Here is a 15,754-nt window from a genome sequence, read left to right on the forward strand (position 1 = left end):
TCATAAAGGGAATGTGTGTTCATATTAAAATTTGGGGAAATGGGAGAAAGAATAAAGAAAAAATATTAAGTTTTCAAAATATTAATACTACCACCTATTAACATTTTATACATACTACCCACACTGGCATCTTATTTCTAAAATCAAGATCTTGTTGTATGTATTTAGAACTCGCCACATGTTCTGCTAATTTTTTGTCTTCATCTTCCTGTGCTTCATCTTCGTTGTATCTAACTATAATACAGTAGTTTTCAAACCGCAGGACGCCAAGGTGCTTCTCAGTTCCTCATAGGTGGGGGAACCAAACAGGCAGAATTCAAGGCTTTCCAACTTCCCATCCCAAACAAAGTAACTCAGCTTTCATGTGTTTATATACTGAGGTTTGACATAGCATGTATTTATTTTGAAAACAGGTGGTTTCTGCTTAAGAAAAAGAAAAGTTTTAATGACCACTGACTTTTTATGTATTGTTTTCCCATGATTTTAAATTCTCATAAATTTTTTTCTGTTATACCCACAGAGTTGTTAGCGGTTCTCGAGATGCCACCCTTAGGGTTTGGGATATTGAGACAGGCCAGTGTTTACATGTGTTGATGGGTCATGTAGCAGCAGTCCGCTGTGTTCAGTATGATGGCAGGAGGGTTGTGAGTGGAGCGTATGACTTCATGGTGAAGGTGTGGGACCCAGAGACAGAGACTTGTCTGCACACGCTGCAGGGCCACACCAACAGGGTCTACTCACTGCAGGTAAGAGACCGAGCGCTCTAGCTCCTGCGGTGCTCTCGTAATGAGTCATGATACTGTCTCATTCAGTAATCGCCAAATTACTGATCCAGTACAGCCCGGAAACAGATGAATTATTCTGCTGTTTACATTTACTTTAAAATTGGCACGAAGAAAGCATGCATTTTGAAATTATTTAAATGATTTGTTTCCATTTTTCTGTGATTCATTTTCCTCTAAAATACAAATATTGGTCTTGGAACCTGAGATTTGGGGGCCCTAAGTTTTCCTGTGTTAGTTAATGGGGAGATACTCTCATGAGGAAAATAACCTGGACTTTAATAAACTCCTTAGCACAGGATTAATTTGGCTGGAAGCTGCCCCTTTGCCTTGATAGCTGGAGGTTGATGGAGCACGTAATTGTGATTCTGTCCCCATTCACAGTGGGAGTGGGGCTTCTGCACAAAGCTGCTCTGCACTCACAGGGCTGCCGGGTTGTGGTCATAAGGAGGAAATTTGTCTTAAACATTTTTGATTTGTTTTTGTTTGAGCCTGATATCCTAGAATAGACTGCCACATTTTGACATAAACAACTCGATTATTAGAAGGTTTAAAAAATACATCTTGTTTTGTTTCCTGAAAGACAGCATTTTCAATTAAAAAATGCAGTTGACTCTTGAACAATGTAGAAGTCAGAGGCACCACCCCCCACCACCACTCCAGTCAAAAATCCTCGCATAGCTTTACAGTTGGCCCTCAATGTCTGCAGTTCCACATCCAAGAGTCCAGCCAACCTGGGACTGTGTAGTAACATAGTAGGTATCGAGTGAAAGAAATTTGTAAGTGTAGTGGACCCTCCCAGTTCAAACCCATGTTATGCTAGGGTCAGCTGTATTTCCTATTATTAATACTTATGTAGCTTGTTTACCAATTACTGCCCACTAGTGATCAGCAAATTAGTACATGGGCCTAGGGCTCACAGTTCTGTCCTTGGAGTATTTGTTTCTTCATGGGATTATGTCTATGTCGTGAAATATTGACATAAAATAAAGATGTCTGTTAACTTAGAAAAGGTTATTAATTTGGAGGAGAGGGAATTGGCTATGGTTGTCTGTATGTTTTGTGATATGTTCAGAACCTTAATGAATATAATAACCTCATTTAAATAAACCCTTAGATTGAGAAAATAGGTAGGAACTTTATTATCAGTCTGGGAATTGGTAGATATTTGTTGACTTTTGGTCTAGCTGGGAAGTTGGAGAAGAGGTGCTATAGATAGTTTGCTTTTGTTATCATAATGCCACCACTTCTAATTCTAGACTAATTATCTGTTGGCACATTTCCTAACTAGCATTAGGTTCCTGTAAATGAAATTTTTATTTTACATACAGTTTAATGGAACTTACTTTGAAGTATCATGAAAGTTATCTCTAGCTCTTTTCGTGCCATAGATGTGGATAAGCGCACCCTGTATCATAAACCACATCAGTAGTTTCAACTTCCTGTTGGGAAGTAAAACTCAAATGGCAGTCCATATCGAATCATTCATAATATGTAGCTACTGAGAGTGACCAGATGGTCTGACAATAATACGTTCATTGTGCTTCTTTAAAAATTGTTTCTGCATCTAGTTTGAAGCCACTGCTCATAAAAAATTCACATTTCTGATAGAAGCTTCTGAGAACATGTACTGGAGAGTTGCTTGGTTGCATGCAGTTTATCCTGGTACCTCATTTTGTTCCTGGCATTATCTGTTTCTCATGCTTTGCTCCCCTCCCTTTTTAGGATTAAGGTAAATAGATAATATCAAGAATATCTACACTTGTAGTCTAATAAACTGTGTCTGTTGTAGTTTGATGGCATCCATGTGGTGAGTGGATCTCTTGATACATCAATCCGCGTTTGGGATGTGGAGACAGGGAACTGCATTCACACGTTAACAGGACACCAGTCGTTAACAAGTGGAATGGAACTTAAAGACAACATTCTTGTCTCTGGGAATGCAGATTCTACAGTTAAAATCTGGGATATCAAAACAGGACAGTGTTTACAAACATTGCAAGGTAATACTGGCTACCCACCTTTAGTTGCATTTCTTAGAAATAAGAGAGTTGGTCAAAAGAGAAATGTGGAACTTTTGTGTCACAGAATGATTAACCTCATACAAAATGAAAACTGATTTTTGGATAAGTTTATGAGCATTTCCACTCTGAACTGACAGAACTTGGCTGCCCTAAGAAAGTGTTTTAAATTGTGTTTTTAATATAAAAGTATTTAATCACTTCCTACATGTATGGTTAACTCTACCTAACCTGAAAGAACAATGTGAAGAGAGATCTTAGCTGTATCACAGAAGCAGCATGCTCGTTTTATTTGTTGAGTGATCATTTATTTTGAATTTGTAGTCCAATTTTAAATTAAAGAGCTGCCTTACTGGAGGGGACGGGGGGAGAAGCCTCTTTAATCTGATAGGAAATTGCTTTGGCCTTGACTTAGACCCTTAACCATCTGCTTAAGTAGGATGGGAGGGCATCACGGTGCCCACTCAACTAGAGGGGGAAACATCTGAAAGCCACTAGCACTAAATGAGGCACGACGCTGTTAACTTCTTCTGTCGTGACTAACTGCTTTTTATTGGTCAGAGCCCTTAGAAAGCGTTAGTTTTCAGTGAGGCCATCTGGTAGGTGGTACTGCATTTTTCTCATTGACAAATTTTGTCTCTTTTTCAGAGTTTTGGAATAGGGTTCATTCAGCCTTTTGCCCCTAATTGGTCAGTTCAGAGTGGTAGGGTAGTAGAGTTGATGGTCTTCTTCAGCACAACCAGAACACACGACGTGTGCCTGGTGGTGAACCATGCTTCCTAAGAGACAGAACCCTCAAAGACTAACGTTTCAGTTACAAGTAGCTACCAGATTTTCCTACATCCCTGCTGATTCTAAAATACTCAGAACGCAGTTTCTAAATGTGCAGTGTTTTAAATATTTCATTTATTGTGTGTTCCAATGCAGATTCCACAAATTACAATCTAGCTGACCCGAAACCATGGTTTCTAACCAGTAATGAGATTCCTTGGTTTTGCCTAGGTCCCAACAAGCATCAGAGCGCTGTGACCTGTTTACAGTTCAACAAGAACTTTGTCATTACCAGCTCAGATGATGGAACTGTAAAACTGTGGGACTTGAAAACGGGTGAATTTATTCGCAACCTAGTCACATTGGAGAGTGGGGGGAGCGGGGGAGTTGTGTGGCGGATCAGAGCCTCGAACACAAAGCTGGTGTGTGCCGTCGGGAGTCGCAACGGGACGGAGGAAACCAAGCTGCTGGTGCTGGATTTTGATGTGGACATGAAGTGAAGAGCAGGAAAGGGGGCGTCGTCCCCACTCGTAGGCGACGGACTCCCTGCCCTTCCCCCTGCAAAAGAAAAAAAAAGAAAAAAGAAAAAATATCCCTTGTTCTCAGTGGTGCAGGATGTTGGCTTGGGGCAACAGAGCGAAAAGACCTACAGACGCAGAAGGAAAAGAGGAAGCGATGACAAACCGCAACTGACAAGAGAGGCGCCTGCCGGCTCTTCCCGGAAGAGGCTTCACTTTGGACTGAGGGCAGCTTTGCAACACGAGACTTTCGAAATCAAACCAGGTGCAATTATTTCTTTATTTTCTTCTCCAGTGGTCGCTGGGCAGCGTTACTGCTGAGACGTCGTTACAGATTCGCTGGCCTGTTCTCTTACCACTGAGACCTAGAAAGAAGCTGCAATAACACCCACACAGTACCGGTGGACTGTCTCACCGAGAGCATCTGAAACAAAAAAAGTTATTTTTCTGGAGTGGAAAAGCTAAAAAGGAAAAAAATTACTGTGAATTGTTTTTGTATAGTTATCATGAAAAGCTTTTTTTTTTTTTTTTGCCAAACCATTGCCAATGTCAATCAGTCACAGTATTAGCCTCTGTCACTCTCTTCCTGTCGCTTCCACGTGCACTCTTTAATGCCTGTGTTGCTCAAAGGTGGCCAGTTGTCCTGGGTTCTGTGAGCCCCGAGATGGATTTAACTCTTGATGCTGGTGCTAGAGGTAGGTCTTCAACGACGGGGTCGTGTCCCACCCTGTACTGTACCCCCAGTGGCCAAACTTACTTATGCTGCTAAGTGAGAGAAAGAAAAAAAGCAAATTATTTTTTTTTATTTTTTTTCTGCTGTGACGTTTTAGTCCCAGACTGAATTCCAAATTTGCTCTAGTTTGGTTACGGAAAAAAAAAAAAAAAAGACTTTTTGCCGCTGAAACTTGAGCCATCTGTGCCTCTAAGAGGCTGAGCATGGGAGAGTTTCAGGAAATAAAGAGTGACGTTTGCCTGCAAGTAAAGAATCGAGAGTGTGTGCAAAGCTTATTTTCTTTTATCTGGGCAAAAATTAAAACACATTCCTTGGAACAGAGCTGTTGCCGCCTGTTCTGCGGAGAAACTTTTCTTTTTGAGGGCTGTGGTGAATGGATGAACGTACATAGTAAAACTGACAAAATATTTTAAAAATATATAAAACACAAAATTAAAATAAAGTTGCTGGTCAGTCTTAGTGTTTTACAGTATTTGGGAAAACAACTGTTACAGTTTTATTGCTCTGAGTAACTGACAAAGCAGAAACCATCCAGTTTTTGTAGTAAAGGCGTCACGTGCAAACAAGCGAAATGAATGGAAAAGTCAAATGGTTTGCCTCATTTTCCAGGAGCCACAACTCAAGCTGAACTGTGAAAGTGGTTTAACACTGTATCCTAGTGATCTTTTTTTTTCCTCCTCCTGTTTATTTTTTGTTTGTTTTATTTATAGTCTGATTTAAAACAATCAGATTCAAGTGGTTAATTTTAGTTATGTAACAACCTGACATGATGGAGGAAAACAACCTTTAAAGGGATTGTGTCTATGGTTTGATTCACTTAGAAATTTTATTTTCTTATAACTTAAGTGCAATAAAATGTGTTTTTTCATGTTAGTATGCCTGTTTCTTCTACTGAGGTGGTAACACTTCATTATCAATATTTAGGGTTTGTCTCTAACAGATGAAAGAGCAGAGTGCACGGGGGTGAACACACGTGAAACCTGGCCCCTCACAGAGCCACCAGACTCCTGTGTGGTAGTTACAGCTAGAATTCCTGTGAAAAGTTCATTGTTAAAGTATGACCACATGTCGACCAGGAACTTTGCATATACATCTCTCAGAAGCTCCCACACCTCTTAGAAGTAGGCAGCACTCTCCCCACTTCACAGATGAGGGCAGAACTGGGGCTCACACGGGGTAGGGGTTTGTCAGAAGTCAGGTACTAGGCCAGGCACCAGGACTCACACCCATGCCCTTTAAGGAAAAAGAAACCTGGAGTTTCAGCAGACCAAAGCGAGGTTTTAGGGATGAGGGGGCATTTTTGTGGTATTTTTAGGCTCTTTTGTCACTGTTTTATTGAATAAGCCTAGCATTTTTACAGTAAGTGAAAAAAAAATGAAGTTCGGTTACTGCAATTACATAGCCATGGCAGGTTTCTGCCGTGGGTGTATCTCCAGGAATCCCAGCTAGCCAGGCCTGAGATGCACATCAGAAAGTTGACAAATACGAGGCTACTTAGAGAATACATTTCTTACAGTCACAAAGTATGTGTTCTTTACTCCTAGGGCATCAGTTCTTGGGCCTCACTTTCCCAAAGCTGCTGAATCAGAACATCTGGGAATGAATGGGACCCAAGAATCTGCATTTAAACTAGCTCACAAGGTGGGTGGTGAACACAACTTTGAGAACTGCTGCTCTAGTTATTTGGTGTATTAGTCCCCAACACATTACAGGCATGAGAACATCAGAGAAAAGTGACAGGATAAGGGAAAAGATAGAAAAACCACATGGTTAAGGCCCATGGCAGAAATCATATTAGGCTATGCAGGTGAGAGCAGCCCAGCCTGCTGCAGGGTGAGCCGTGGCGTAGCCCAGAGCCACAGCTGCTGTTCACACAGACAGCTCCGTGATCGAGAAGTTGTGATTCTGCTTGGCAGTCTTGAAACTGCTTGATTTTTCCTAATGTAAATGTGGCTTGACTCTAATACAATTGAAGCACATCATCTCTAAAAATGAATGTGCATTATAGGATAGAATGAGTTCACAAATAGGTCTGACTCCAAAGCCCAGTTCTGTCTGAATACAGGACCTTCATCACTTACCTCATGTCTCATCTTTCTAGGAGGCAGAGAATCCCACCTCCTAAGGTTATTGTAGGGATTAAGTGGAATGTTACAAAGCATACCAATGGCACTAAGTGGTAGCTGCTCTTACAACTTTAAGAAAAGAGACCCAGATAATTCTATCTTGCTATATTTGGAGCAGTTGAATGTATTTGTGACTCATTCAGGTATGTAATAAAAATAGCATTTCTCTATATATAGCAAATTTACTTTTTTTAAAAAGTGGAGTCACATAAATTTCTCATTGAGTCTTACAGAAATCTTGTAAAAGGCAAATATGGAGCTCTTGTGTATACTTAGGTGTTCATTAAATTTTATTTATGAATAAATGAATGATCTTCATTACAGTGAATCTGTTCCAGGAAACGGAAAATCTTAACCTCATCCTAAAGGAATTAAAATAAGAAAGGTCACAAAGGGAGCCCTGCTTGTGGCCTCCTTAATGAAGAAATCCACCACCTTACGTAACTGTGAATTTTCAATTGTTTATACCAAAGAGAGGCAGCCCCCAAATTTAGATGTGACAAGTTCCCAAAGATCAAACAATGCCTGAAACTAAAACTAAAATTAGGACACAGAGTAACCCATAAACGCCCAGAGCAGGTGCTCAGTAAGTTTGTGGAACTGAGCAAAGAGGATTTATTTGTTTATTTTTATTGGAATTGTTTATAATTTTGAGTCTTGGAAGCTCCCTTATTGCTATTTAAGAACCACAAGCTGTTTCATTAATTTGCAACAGCTAGTACACACCAATTGGTGAAGTAGGTATTTCAACCTGCCTACTTGTTTAATTTCAAAAGGTAATTGACATTTAGTTCATTGTATTAATTTAACGTTTAAGCCATTTTCTCTCTGCCTTTTGAGCTAGCCTGTTCAGTCTCCTTTCTGCTTCTCTGAATTGATTGGAGGCTACAATCAAAGAACAACAACGAAGACCTCTGCCTGTCCCTTCCCTAAAGTGAACCGGGTCGCAGGAAGGCTTCCCTGGATCCAGGCTGTGCCTCGTTTCCCACACACTTTTACTGATGCAATCCCTGCACTTTGTGAAATGGAGACACAGGAGACAGAGAAGCTGCCTGGCAGCGCCCGCCTGGCTTCATCCCGGCTGCTGTGACTCCTAACAGCCCGTATTAATAGAAACCAGAAACAAGTTACTGGCGCAGGGCAAGGAGATTAGATTCACATCACAATGACTGCTGCCTTCCCTCAGACACAGCCTTATTCACTTTCCTTCTGTTAGTCATCCCCACCCCCAGTAAAACTAGTCCACATTGTAACCTCTACTCCATCAGCTTCATTGGAAACAGAGGGTTCAACCTTGTCCCTTGCAGCAATTTTCAGAGAACCTACTAGTTTATAAAGCCATCTGGAATTCTACCAGTAGTGAAAGTGCTTTAGTGTTGCTGGTGATTGAATGTGAATAAATGCTTCTGATGCAAGTTGTTTTCATGTCCCCTGTGGTGTGTGTGTGTGTGTGTACAACATACAAGAATTTATTGGAGGGACTTCCCTAGCAGTCTAGTGGTTAAGACTCCATGATTCCACCGCAGGGGGGCCCAGGGCCCGGATTTGATCCCTGGTCAGGGAACTAAGATCATGTGCACCATGGCAAAAAACAAACAAGAATATACTGGATCCTGGGAAGAGGCCCTTGTTCTCAGTGATGCACAATAATATTTCTGTTAAGCCTTTCTTTTGTTCATCCATGAAAAAAAAAGAACGGGCCGTATGAAGGGAAGATGTTAGTGGCCAAGAGAAGGTTTGCTAAGACTTCTGTGATAGCTCGGTGACCTCTGTGTGAAGGGAGTGTGTGTCCGCATCATGTTGCTGGAGTCCTGCGTTAGACAACGTAAGGTAATTTGAAAAGGTGGTGCACAGTGTTATCTTTTGGCATTGTCTACTGCCCAGGAGATGGATTTTAAGTTAGATCTGAAGTGCCTGCACCCAGCTGCCGTTTTGGGGGAGCGCCAGCCATCGATCTGAATTGCCATCAAGCATAATGTGGCACTGTTCACTAGCCCATGCATCCTATTGTCCATTCATTAATACTAGTGAAGCCCCACCAAGTGAGGTTCTTGCCAGTTTCATTCCTCTGCCACCTTCTCTTTCTAGGTGGAGGAGACCAAAAATATCAAAAAGTAATTTCAAAGGTTCTTCAAAAAAAGGAAAAGTACCAAAAGCTGAAATGACTCAGAGTGTACCTTTCTCCAAAGTGTAAAGTATAAATAAATTCTAGACCCAGTTCCTGGGAAGACTCATTGCTGAGACCAAAGCCTGGCAACTTCCCAGTTTGCAATTGGGTGTAAAAATAGCAGAGTTTCTATTTCAGATGATCTGATTCTCCCCAGGATTCTTAAGGACAAGGAACCACTGAGCGGACATTTTGATGTTTTATTCTTTGCTTTGGAAAATCTATCGTGGTCAAACCTATGAAGGCTGTTTATCTTTGGGTTTTGTTTTGCTTCAGCAGTCATGCTCTGCAAAGGGAAAATTATGTTGAAATCACTCTTGCAAATCAAAGGTTCAAACAGAGCACAGAAATATATTGCCAATTTACCACTTTTCTAGGAGATTCATAGATTTTAAAAGAGACGTCAAACCACTACTCACTGTAAGAGGAAGGTTACTTGCAAGACTTTTTAAACTTGTATTGATGAAGCCCATTAAGACTTAACCAAACCCTTATGCCTTACTAAATGTAGGAGGCTAGACAGTCTTCCAAGCTACCATGAACCTTTCAATTTGAGGATTCTCTCCATTCCTGTAAAGTGAATGGATTTTGTGTCACTAAAATCAATCTAGCAAGGATACAGTGTGGAATAGAAGTTAAAAGTAAAACCGAACACACCTCTTTTGAGCATCAAATCTAGGTTTGGGGGACTGAAGCTCATAAACTTAAGGACCCTCTTTTAAAGAAAAGAAACATCTCACAAAATTAGATCCCAAACTGAACATTTAGCGTGATAAACATTGTAACAACTCACTGAGGACTTGGTAAAGAGGATCCCTTTTTTGTGAGATCTCTAGGCAGTTACCAGAATTGCTTAATGGAAGTGCTTCTGACTGCAGCCTCCCTTCCACCCCCCAGCCCCGCCCCACCCTGCACCCCCATCTCCCCCAGCTCTCAGAGATCTGTTCAGGTAGGAGGCCTGAAACTCAGCCTCATCAGTTTCAGGGGAAGTCCTTTTCAGCTCTCTCAACTCTAGTCCCCTCATCTGGAAAGGAGGTAACATGTCATGGGGATTACATGAGACTGTGTGTCGAGCATTTAGCATGGTACCTGGTCTGTAGTAAGGATTCATTGAAGGGCTGTAGATATCACCAGTGATCATGATAGCCAGCTGCTGTCATGAGCTTATTAAAATTCAGCATAGTGACATGTATTAGGAATAATTTACTATTCTTTATTTTTCCAAGCAAGGCTTTTTTTTTTTTTTTCCCATTTATTTTTATTAGTTGGAGGCTAATTACTTTACATCATTACAGTAGTTTTTGTCATACATTGAAATGAATTAGCCATGGATTTACATGTATTCCCCATCCCGGTCCCCCCTCCCACCTCCCTCTCCACCCGATCCCTCTGGGTCTTCCCAGTGCACCAGGCCCGAGCACTTGTCTCATGCACCCAACCTGGGCTGGTGATCTGTTTCACCCTAGATAATATACATGTTTCAGTGCACAGCCTTATTCTTAAAGGGGAGCGGCCGGAGTTCTCTTCTGAGGCTCTTGCTTGCAGACAAGGACTGCAGACCCAAGCTTACCCTCAGGGTACAGAAGTCCCTCGCCAGCTGGTCCAAGGACCTGGAGGGACCTGGGCCACTTTCTCCTGGAATGGGCTTAATTCCTTGGTCATCGTGAGCCTTACTTCAAACTGCTGGGGCCTGAAAGACATGGACTTAACCAAAAGGTTAAGCAAACACGGGCTAAAAGGGACAAGAACAACAGTAGAACAACAATCTTCTCAATGGTCCCATGATGTCTTATCATTAGCCCTATTTTATAGATGAGGAAATAGGTACAGATATGTCAAGGAGCTTGTTCATGGCCACAAAGTCCAGAAGGAAAAAAAAAACAAAACCTGGAGAAACTGGAGTTCAGAGGAAGACTTGTGGCCAGAGGCCAAGCTCTTAACCATATTATTATGTATTGACCCACAACTGCCCTGCAAATTTGGGAACATGTAATATGTCATAGATCAAACCAGAAAGCGATGCAGTCTCAGTCCCAGCCTGTCGACCTGGGAACTGACAGAGCCACAGAAGCAGGCATGAGCCTGGATTTCAACGAGGGAGACCTGAAGAGCAGTGCATAGTATATTCCTGCTATGGTTTGGCTGTAACAAATACCTTCTTGTTGGAAAATTAGAGTCACTTTTTCCAACTGCAGAGTCAAAACAGAGTGAGTTGTCTGAAAAGAAGACTTTGTACAAGAGAGTCATATAATGAGGAGCACATAGGAAAAGAGGGTAAAATCGTGTATTATTTTAAAAAACTACATTGTTTCCAGATCATTTAGGGGGGAAATATGTTTTTTCTACAAAAGATGAACACTTTATAGTTATACAATTTTTTTGTGACTCACCGTTGATGTGCCCCAGAACAACTAGGCAAATGAGAAGCAAGCGTCTAGGCTCTCAGGCATTTTGCTGTGGCGGTGGTTCAGTTGCTCAGTCGTGTCTGACTCTTTGTGACCCCACGGACTGCAGCACGCCAGGCTTCCCTGTCCTTCACTGTCTCCCAGAGTTTGTTCAAACTCATGTCCCTTAAATCAGTGATGCCATCCAACCATCTCACACTCTGTCATCCCCTTCTCCTCCTGCCTTCAATCAGCATCAGGGTCTTTTCCAATGAGTCAGCTCTTCATATCAGGTGGCCAAAGTATTGTAGCTTTAGTATCAAGCCTTCCTGGATATTCAGGGTTGATCTCCTCTAGGAAGGACTGGTTTGATCTCCTTGTTGTCCAACGGACCCTCAAGAGTCTTCTTCAGCACCACAATTCAAAAGCATCAATTCTTTAGCACTCAGCTTTCTTTATAGTCCAACTCTCACATCTGTACATGACTCCTGGAAAAACCATAGCTTTGACTATACAGACCTTTGTAGGCAAAGTGATGTCTCTGCTTTTTAATATGCTGTCTAGGTTTGTCATAGCTTTTCTTCTGAGAAGCAAGCATCTTTTAATTTCATGGCTGCAGTCACTGTCCACAGTTATTTTGGAGCCCAAGAAAATAAAGTCTGTCACTATTTCCATTTTTTTTTTTCATATCTATTTACCATAAAGTGATGGGACTGGATGCCATGATCATAGTTTTTTTAGATGTTGAATTTTGAGCCAGCTTTTTAACTCTCCTCTTTCACCTTCATCAAGAGTCTCTTTTGTTCCTCTTTGTCTTGGGCCATTAAGGTGGTGTCATCTGCATACCTGAGGTTATTGATATTTCTCCCAGTAAACTTGATTCTAGCTTGAGCTTCATCCAGTCTGGCATGTCACATGATGTACTCTGCATATAAGTTAAATAAGCAAGGTGACAATATACAGCCTTGACGTACTCCTTACCCAATTTGGAATCAGTTCATTGTTCCACATCCAATTCTAAGTGTTGCTTCCTGACCTGCATACTGATTTCTCAGGAGGCAGGTAAGGTAATCTGGTATTCCTACCTCTTTAAAAATTTTCTGCAGTTGATTGTGATCCACACAAAGGCTTTAGCAGAGTCAATGAAGCAGAAGTACATGCATTTCTAGAATTCCCTTGCTTTTTCTATGATCCAGTGGAATGTTGGCAATTTGACTTCTGTTTCCTCTGCCTCTTCTAAATCCAGTGTCTACATATGGAAGGTCTTGGTTCATGTACTGTTGAAGCCTAGCTTGAAGGATTTTGAGCATTACTTTGCTAGCATGTAAAATGGGTGCAATAGTTTGAATATTCTTTGGCACTGCCCTTCTTTGGAATTGGAATGAAAACTGAACTTTTTCAGTCCTGTGGCCACTGCTAGGTTTTCCAAATTTGCTGGCCTATTGAGTGCAGTACTTTTATAGCATCATCTTTCAGGATTTGAAATAGCTGAGCAGGAATTCCATCCCTCCACTAGCTTTGTTTGTAGTGATGCTTCCTAAGGCCCGCTTGACTTCACATTCCAGGATGTCTGGCTCTAGGTGAGTGGTCACACAATCGTGGTTATCTGGGTAATTAGGGTCTTTTTTGTACTGTTCTTCTGTGTATTCTTGCCACCTCCTCTTCTTGTCTGCTTCTGTTAGGTCCATACCATTTCTGTCCATTATTGTGCCCATCTTTGCATGAAACACTCCCTTGGTATCTCTAATTTTATTGAAGAGATCTCTGTCTTTCTCATTCTATTGTTTTCCTCTATTTATTTCACTGAGGAAGGTTTTCTTATCTCTCCTTGCTGTTCTTTGGAGCTCTGCATTCAGATGGGTATGTCTTTCCTTTTCTCCTTTGCCTTTCTCAGCTATTTGTAAGGTCTCCTCAGGCAACCATATTGCCGTTTTGCATTTCTTTTTCTTGGGGATGGTTTTGATCGCCATCTTGTGCACAATGGTACAGACTTGCGCCCACATTTCTTTTGGCACTCGGTGCATCAGACCTAATCTGCTAGCAGCAGCCCTCGGAGGCATGGCATGCTGGCATAAGTCCATTTGGAGAAGGTTGCCCTTACCCTTACCAAAGTTTGGTTTCAGGCCAAACTACAAGGAGGGGGCACAGCCCCACCCATCAGCAGAGAACTGGATTGAAGATCTACTGAGCATGGTCTTGCCCCCCAGAGCAAGACCCAGTTCTCCCCACAGCCAATTCCTCCCGTCAGGAAGCTTCCATAAGCCTCTTATCCTCATCCATCAAAGAGGAGACAAAATGAAAACCACAGTCACAGAAAACTAACCAAAATAATTGCATGGATCACAGCTTTGTGTAACCTAATGAAACTATGAGCCATGCCGTGTGGGGCCACCCAAGGCAGACAGGTCATGGTGGAGAGTTCTGACAAAACATGGTCCACTGGAGAAGGGAATGGCAAACCACTTCAGTATTCTTGCCTTGAGAACTCCATGATCAGTATGAAAAGGCAAAAAGATAGGACATTGAAAGATGAACTGCCCAGGTTTGTAGGTGTCCAATATGCTACTGGAGATCAGTGGAGAATAACTCCAGAAAGAATGAAGGGATGGAGCCAAAGCAAAAACAACACCCAGTTGTGGATATGACTAGTGATGGAAGTAAAGTCTGATGCTGTAAAGGATGGAGCCAAAGCAAAAACAACACCCAGTTGTGGATATGACTAGTGATGGAAGTAAAGTCTGACGCTGTAAAGAGAAATACTGCAAAGGAACCTGGAATGTTAGGTCCATGAAAGTCAATTGGAAGTGATCACATAGGAGGTGGCAAGAGTGAACGTTGACATTTTAGGAATCAATGAACTAAAATGGACAGGGATAGGCAAATTTAATTCAGATGACCATTATATCTACTACTGTGGGAAAGTATCCTTTAGAAGAAATGTAGTAGCCCTCATAATCAGCAAAAGTGTCCAAAATGCAGTACTTGAGTGCAGTCTCAAAAATGACAGAATGATCTTGGTTCATTTCCAAGGCAAAGCATTCAATATCACAATAATCTAAGTCTATGCCCCAACCATTAATGCTGAAGAAGCTGAAGATGAATGGTTCTATGAAGACCTACAAGACCTTCTAGAACTAACACCCCAAAAAGATGTCCTTTTCATTATAGGGGGCTGGAATGCAAAAGTAGAAAGTCACAAGATACCTGGAGTAAGAGGCAGGTTTGGACTTAGAGTACAGAATGAAGGAGGGCAAAGGCTAACAGAGTTTTGACAGGAGAACTCATTGGCCATAGCAAACACCCTCTTCCAACAACACAAAAGTCGACTCTATACATGGACATCACCAGATGGTCAATACCAAAATCAGATTGATTAATATATTCTTTGTAGCCAAAGATGGAGACGCTCTATATGGTCAGTAAAAACAAGACCAGGAGCAGACTGTGGCTCAGATCATGAACCTCTTATTGCCAAATTCAGACTTAAATTGAAGGAAGTAGGGAAAATCACCAGGCCATTCAGGTATGACCTAAATCAAATTCTTTATAGTTATATAGTGGAAGTGACAATAGATTCACAGGATTATACCTGATAGAGTGCCAGAAGAACTATGGGCTGGCTCTCAGGATTGATACAATGTAAATCCTCAACAAATGTTAGCAGTTGTTGCTGTTATCAAGAAAGACAATTGTAGTCAAATTCCATCTTAGCCACTGTGTGACTCTGAAAGATTTCTTTTTAATCTTTCTGAACCTCTGTCATCTTCTATAGAGAAAAAAGTTGTAAAGATTACACGAGATAACTCATAAAGCACCTGGTATAGTCTTGGCTTCATGGCAAATAGATGGGGGGAGGGGAATGGAAACAGTGGCTAACTTTATTTTCCTGGGCTCCAAAATCACTGTGAACAGTGACTATAGTCATGAAATTAAAACAGGCTTGCTACTTGGGAGAAAAGCTATGACAAACCTAGATAGCATATTAAAAAACAGAGACATTACTTTGCCCACAAAAATCCATATGGTCAAAGCTATGGTTTTCCCAGTAGTCATGTACAGATGTTAGATTTTGACCATAAAGAAGGCTGAGTACCAAAGAACTGATGCTTTCAAAACGTGATGCTGAAGAAGACTCTTGAGAGTCCCTTGGATAGCCAGGCGATCAAACCAGTCTATCCTAAAGAAAATCAACCCTGAATATTCATTGGAAGAATTTAGACTGAAGCTGAAGCTGAAGCTCCAATACTTTGGC

At 41.4% G+C, this 15,754-nt stretch overlaps 1 protein-coding gene across 5 annotated transcripts in view; it reads left to right on the top strand.

The window, feature by feature from the left end:
• Nucleotides 1–5,698, top strand: part of FBXW7 (F-box and WD repeat domain containing 7) — a 218,721-nt gene extending 213,023 nt beyond the window's left edge. For all 5 annotated transcript variants that reach the window (XM_070474751.1, XM_070474753.1, XM_070474752.1 and 2 more), the window contains 3 exons: nucleotides 521–746; nucleotides 2,575–2,785; nucleotides 3,806–5,698. In XM_070474751.1, coding sequence (XP_070330852.1) covers nucleotides 521–746; nucleotides 2,575–2,785; nucleotides 3,806–4,074 — 706 coding nt within the window. In that variant the 3' untranslated portion in view covers nucleotides 4,075–5,698. The remainder of the gene's footprint in view (nucleotides 1–520; nucleotides 747–2,574; nucleotides 2,786–3,805) is intronic.
• Nucleotides 5,699–15,754: the final 10,056 nt, after the last annotated feature.

The sequence above is a fragment of the Odocoileus virginianus genome, chromosome 12 (genome assembly GCF_023699985.2).
Source record: "Odocoileus virginianus isolate 20LAN1187 ecotype Illinois chromosome 12, Ovbor_1.2, whole genome shotgun sequence".
NCBI lineage: Eukaryota > Metazoa > Chordata > Mammalia > Artiodactyla > Cervidae > Odocoileus > Odocoileus virginianus.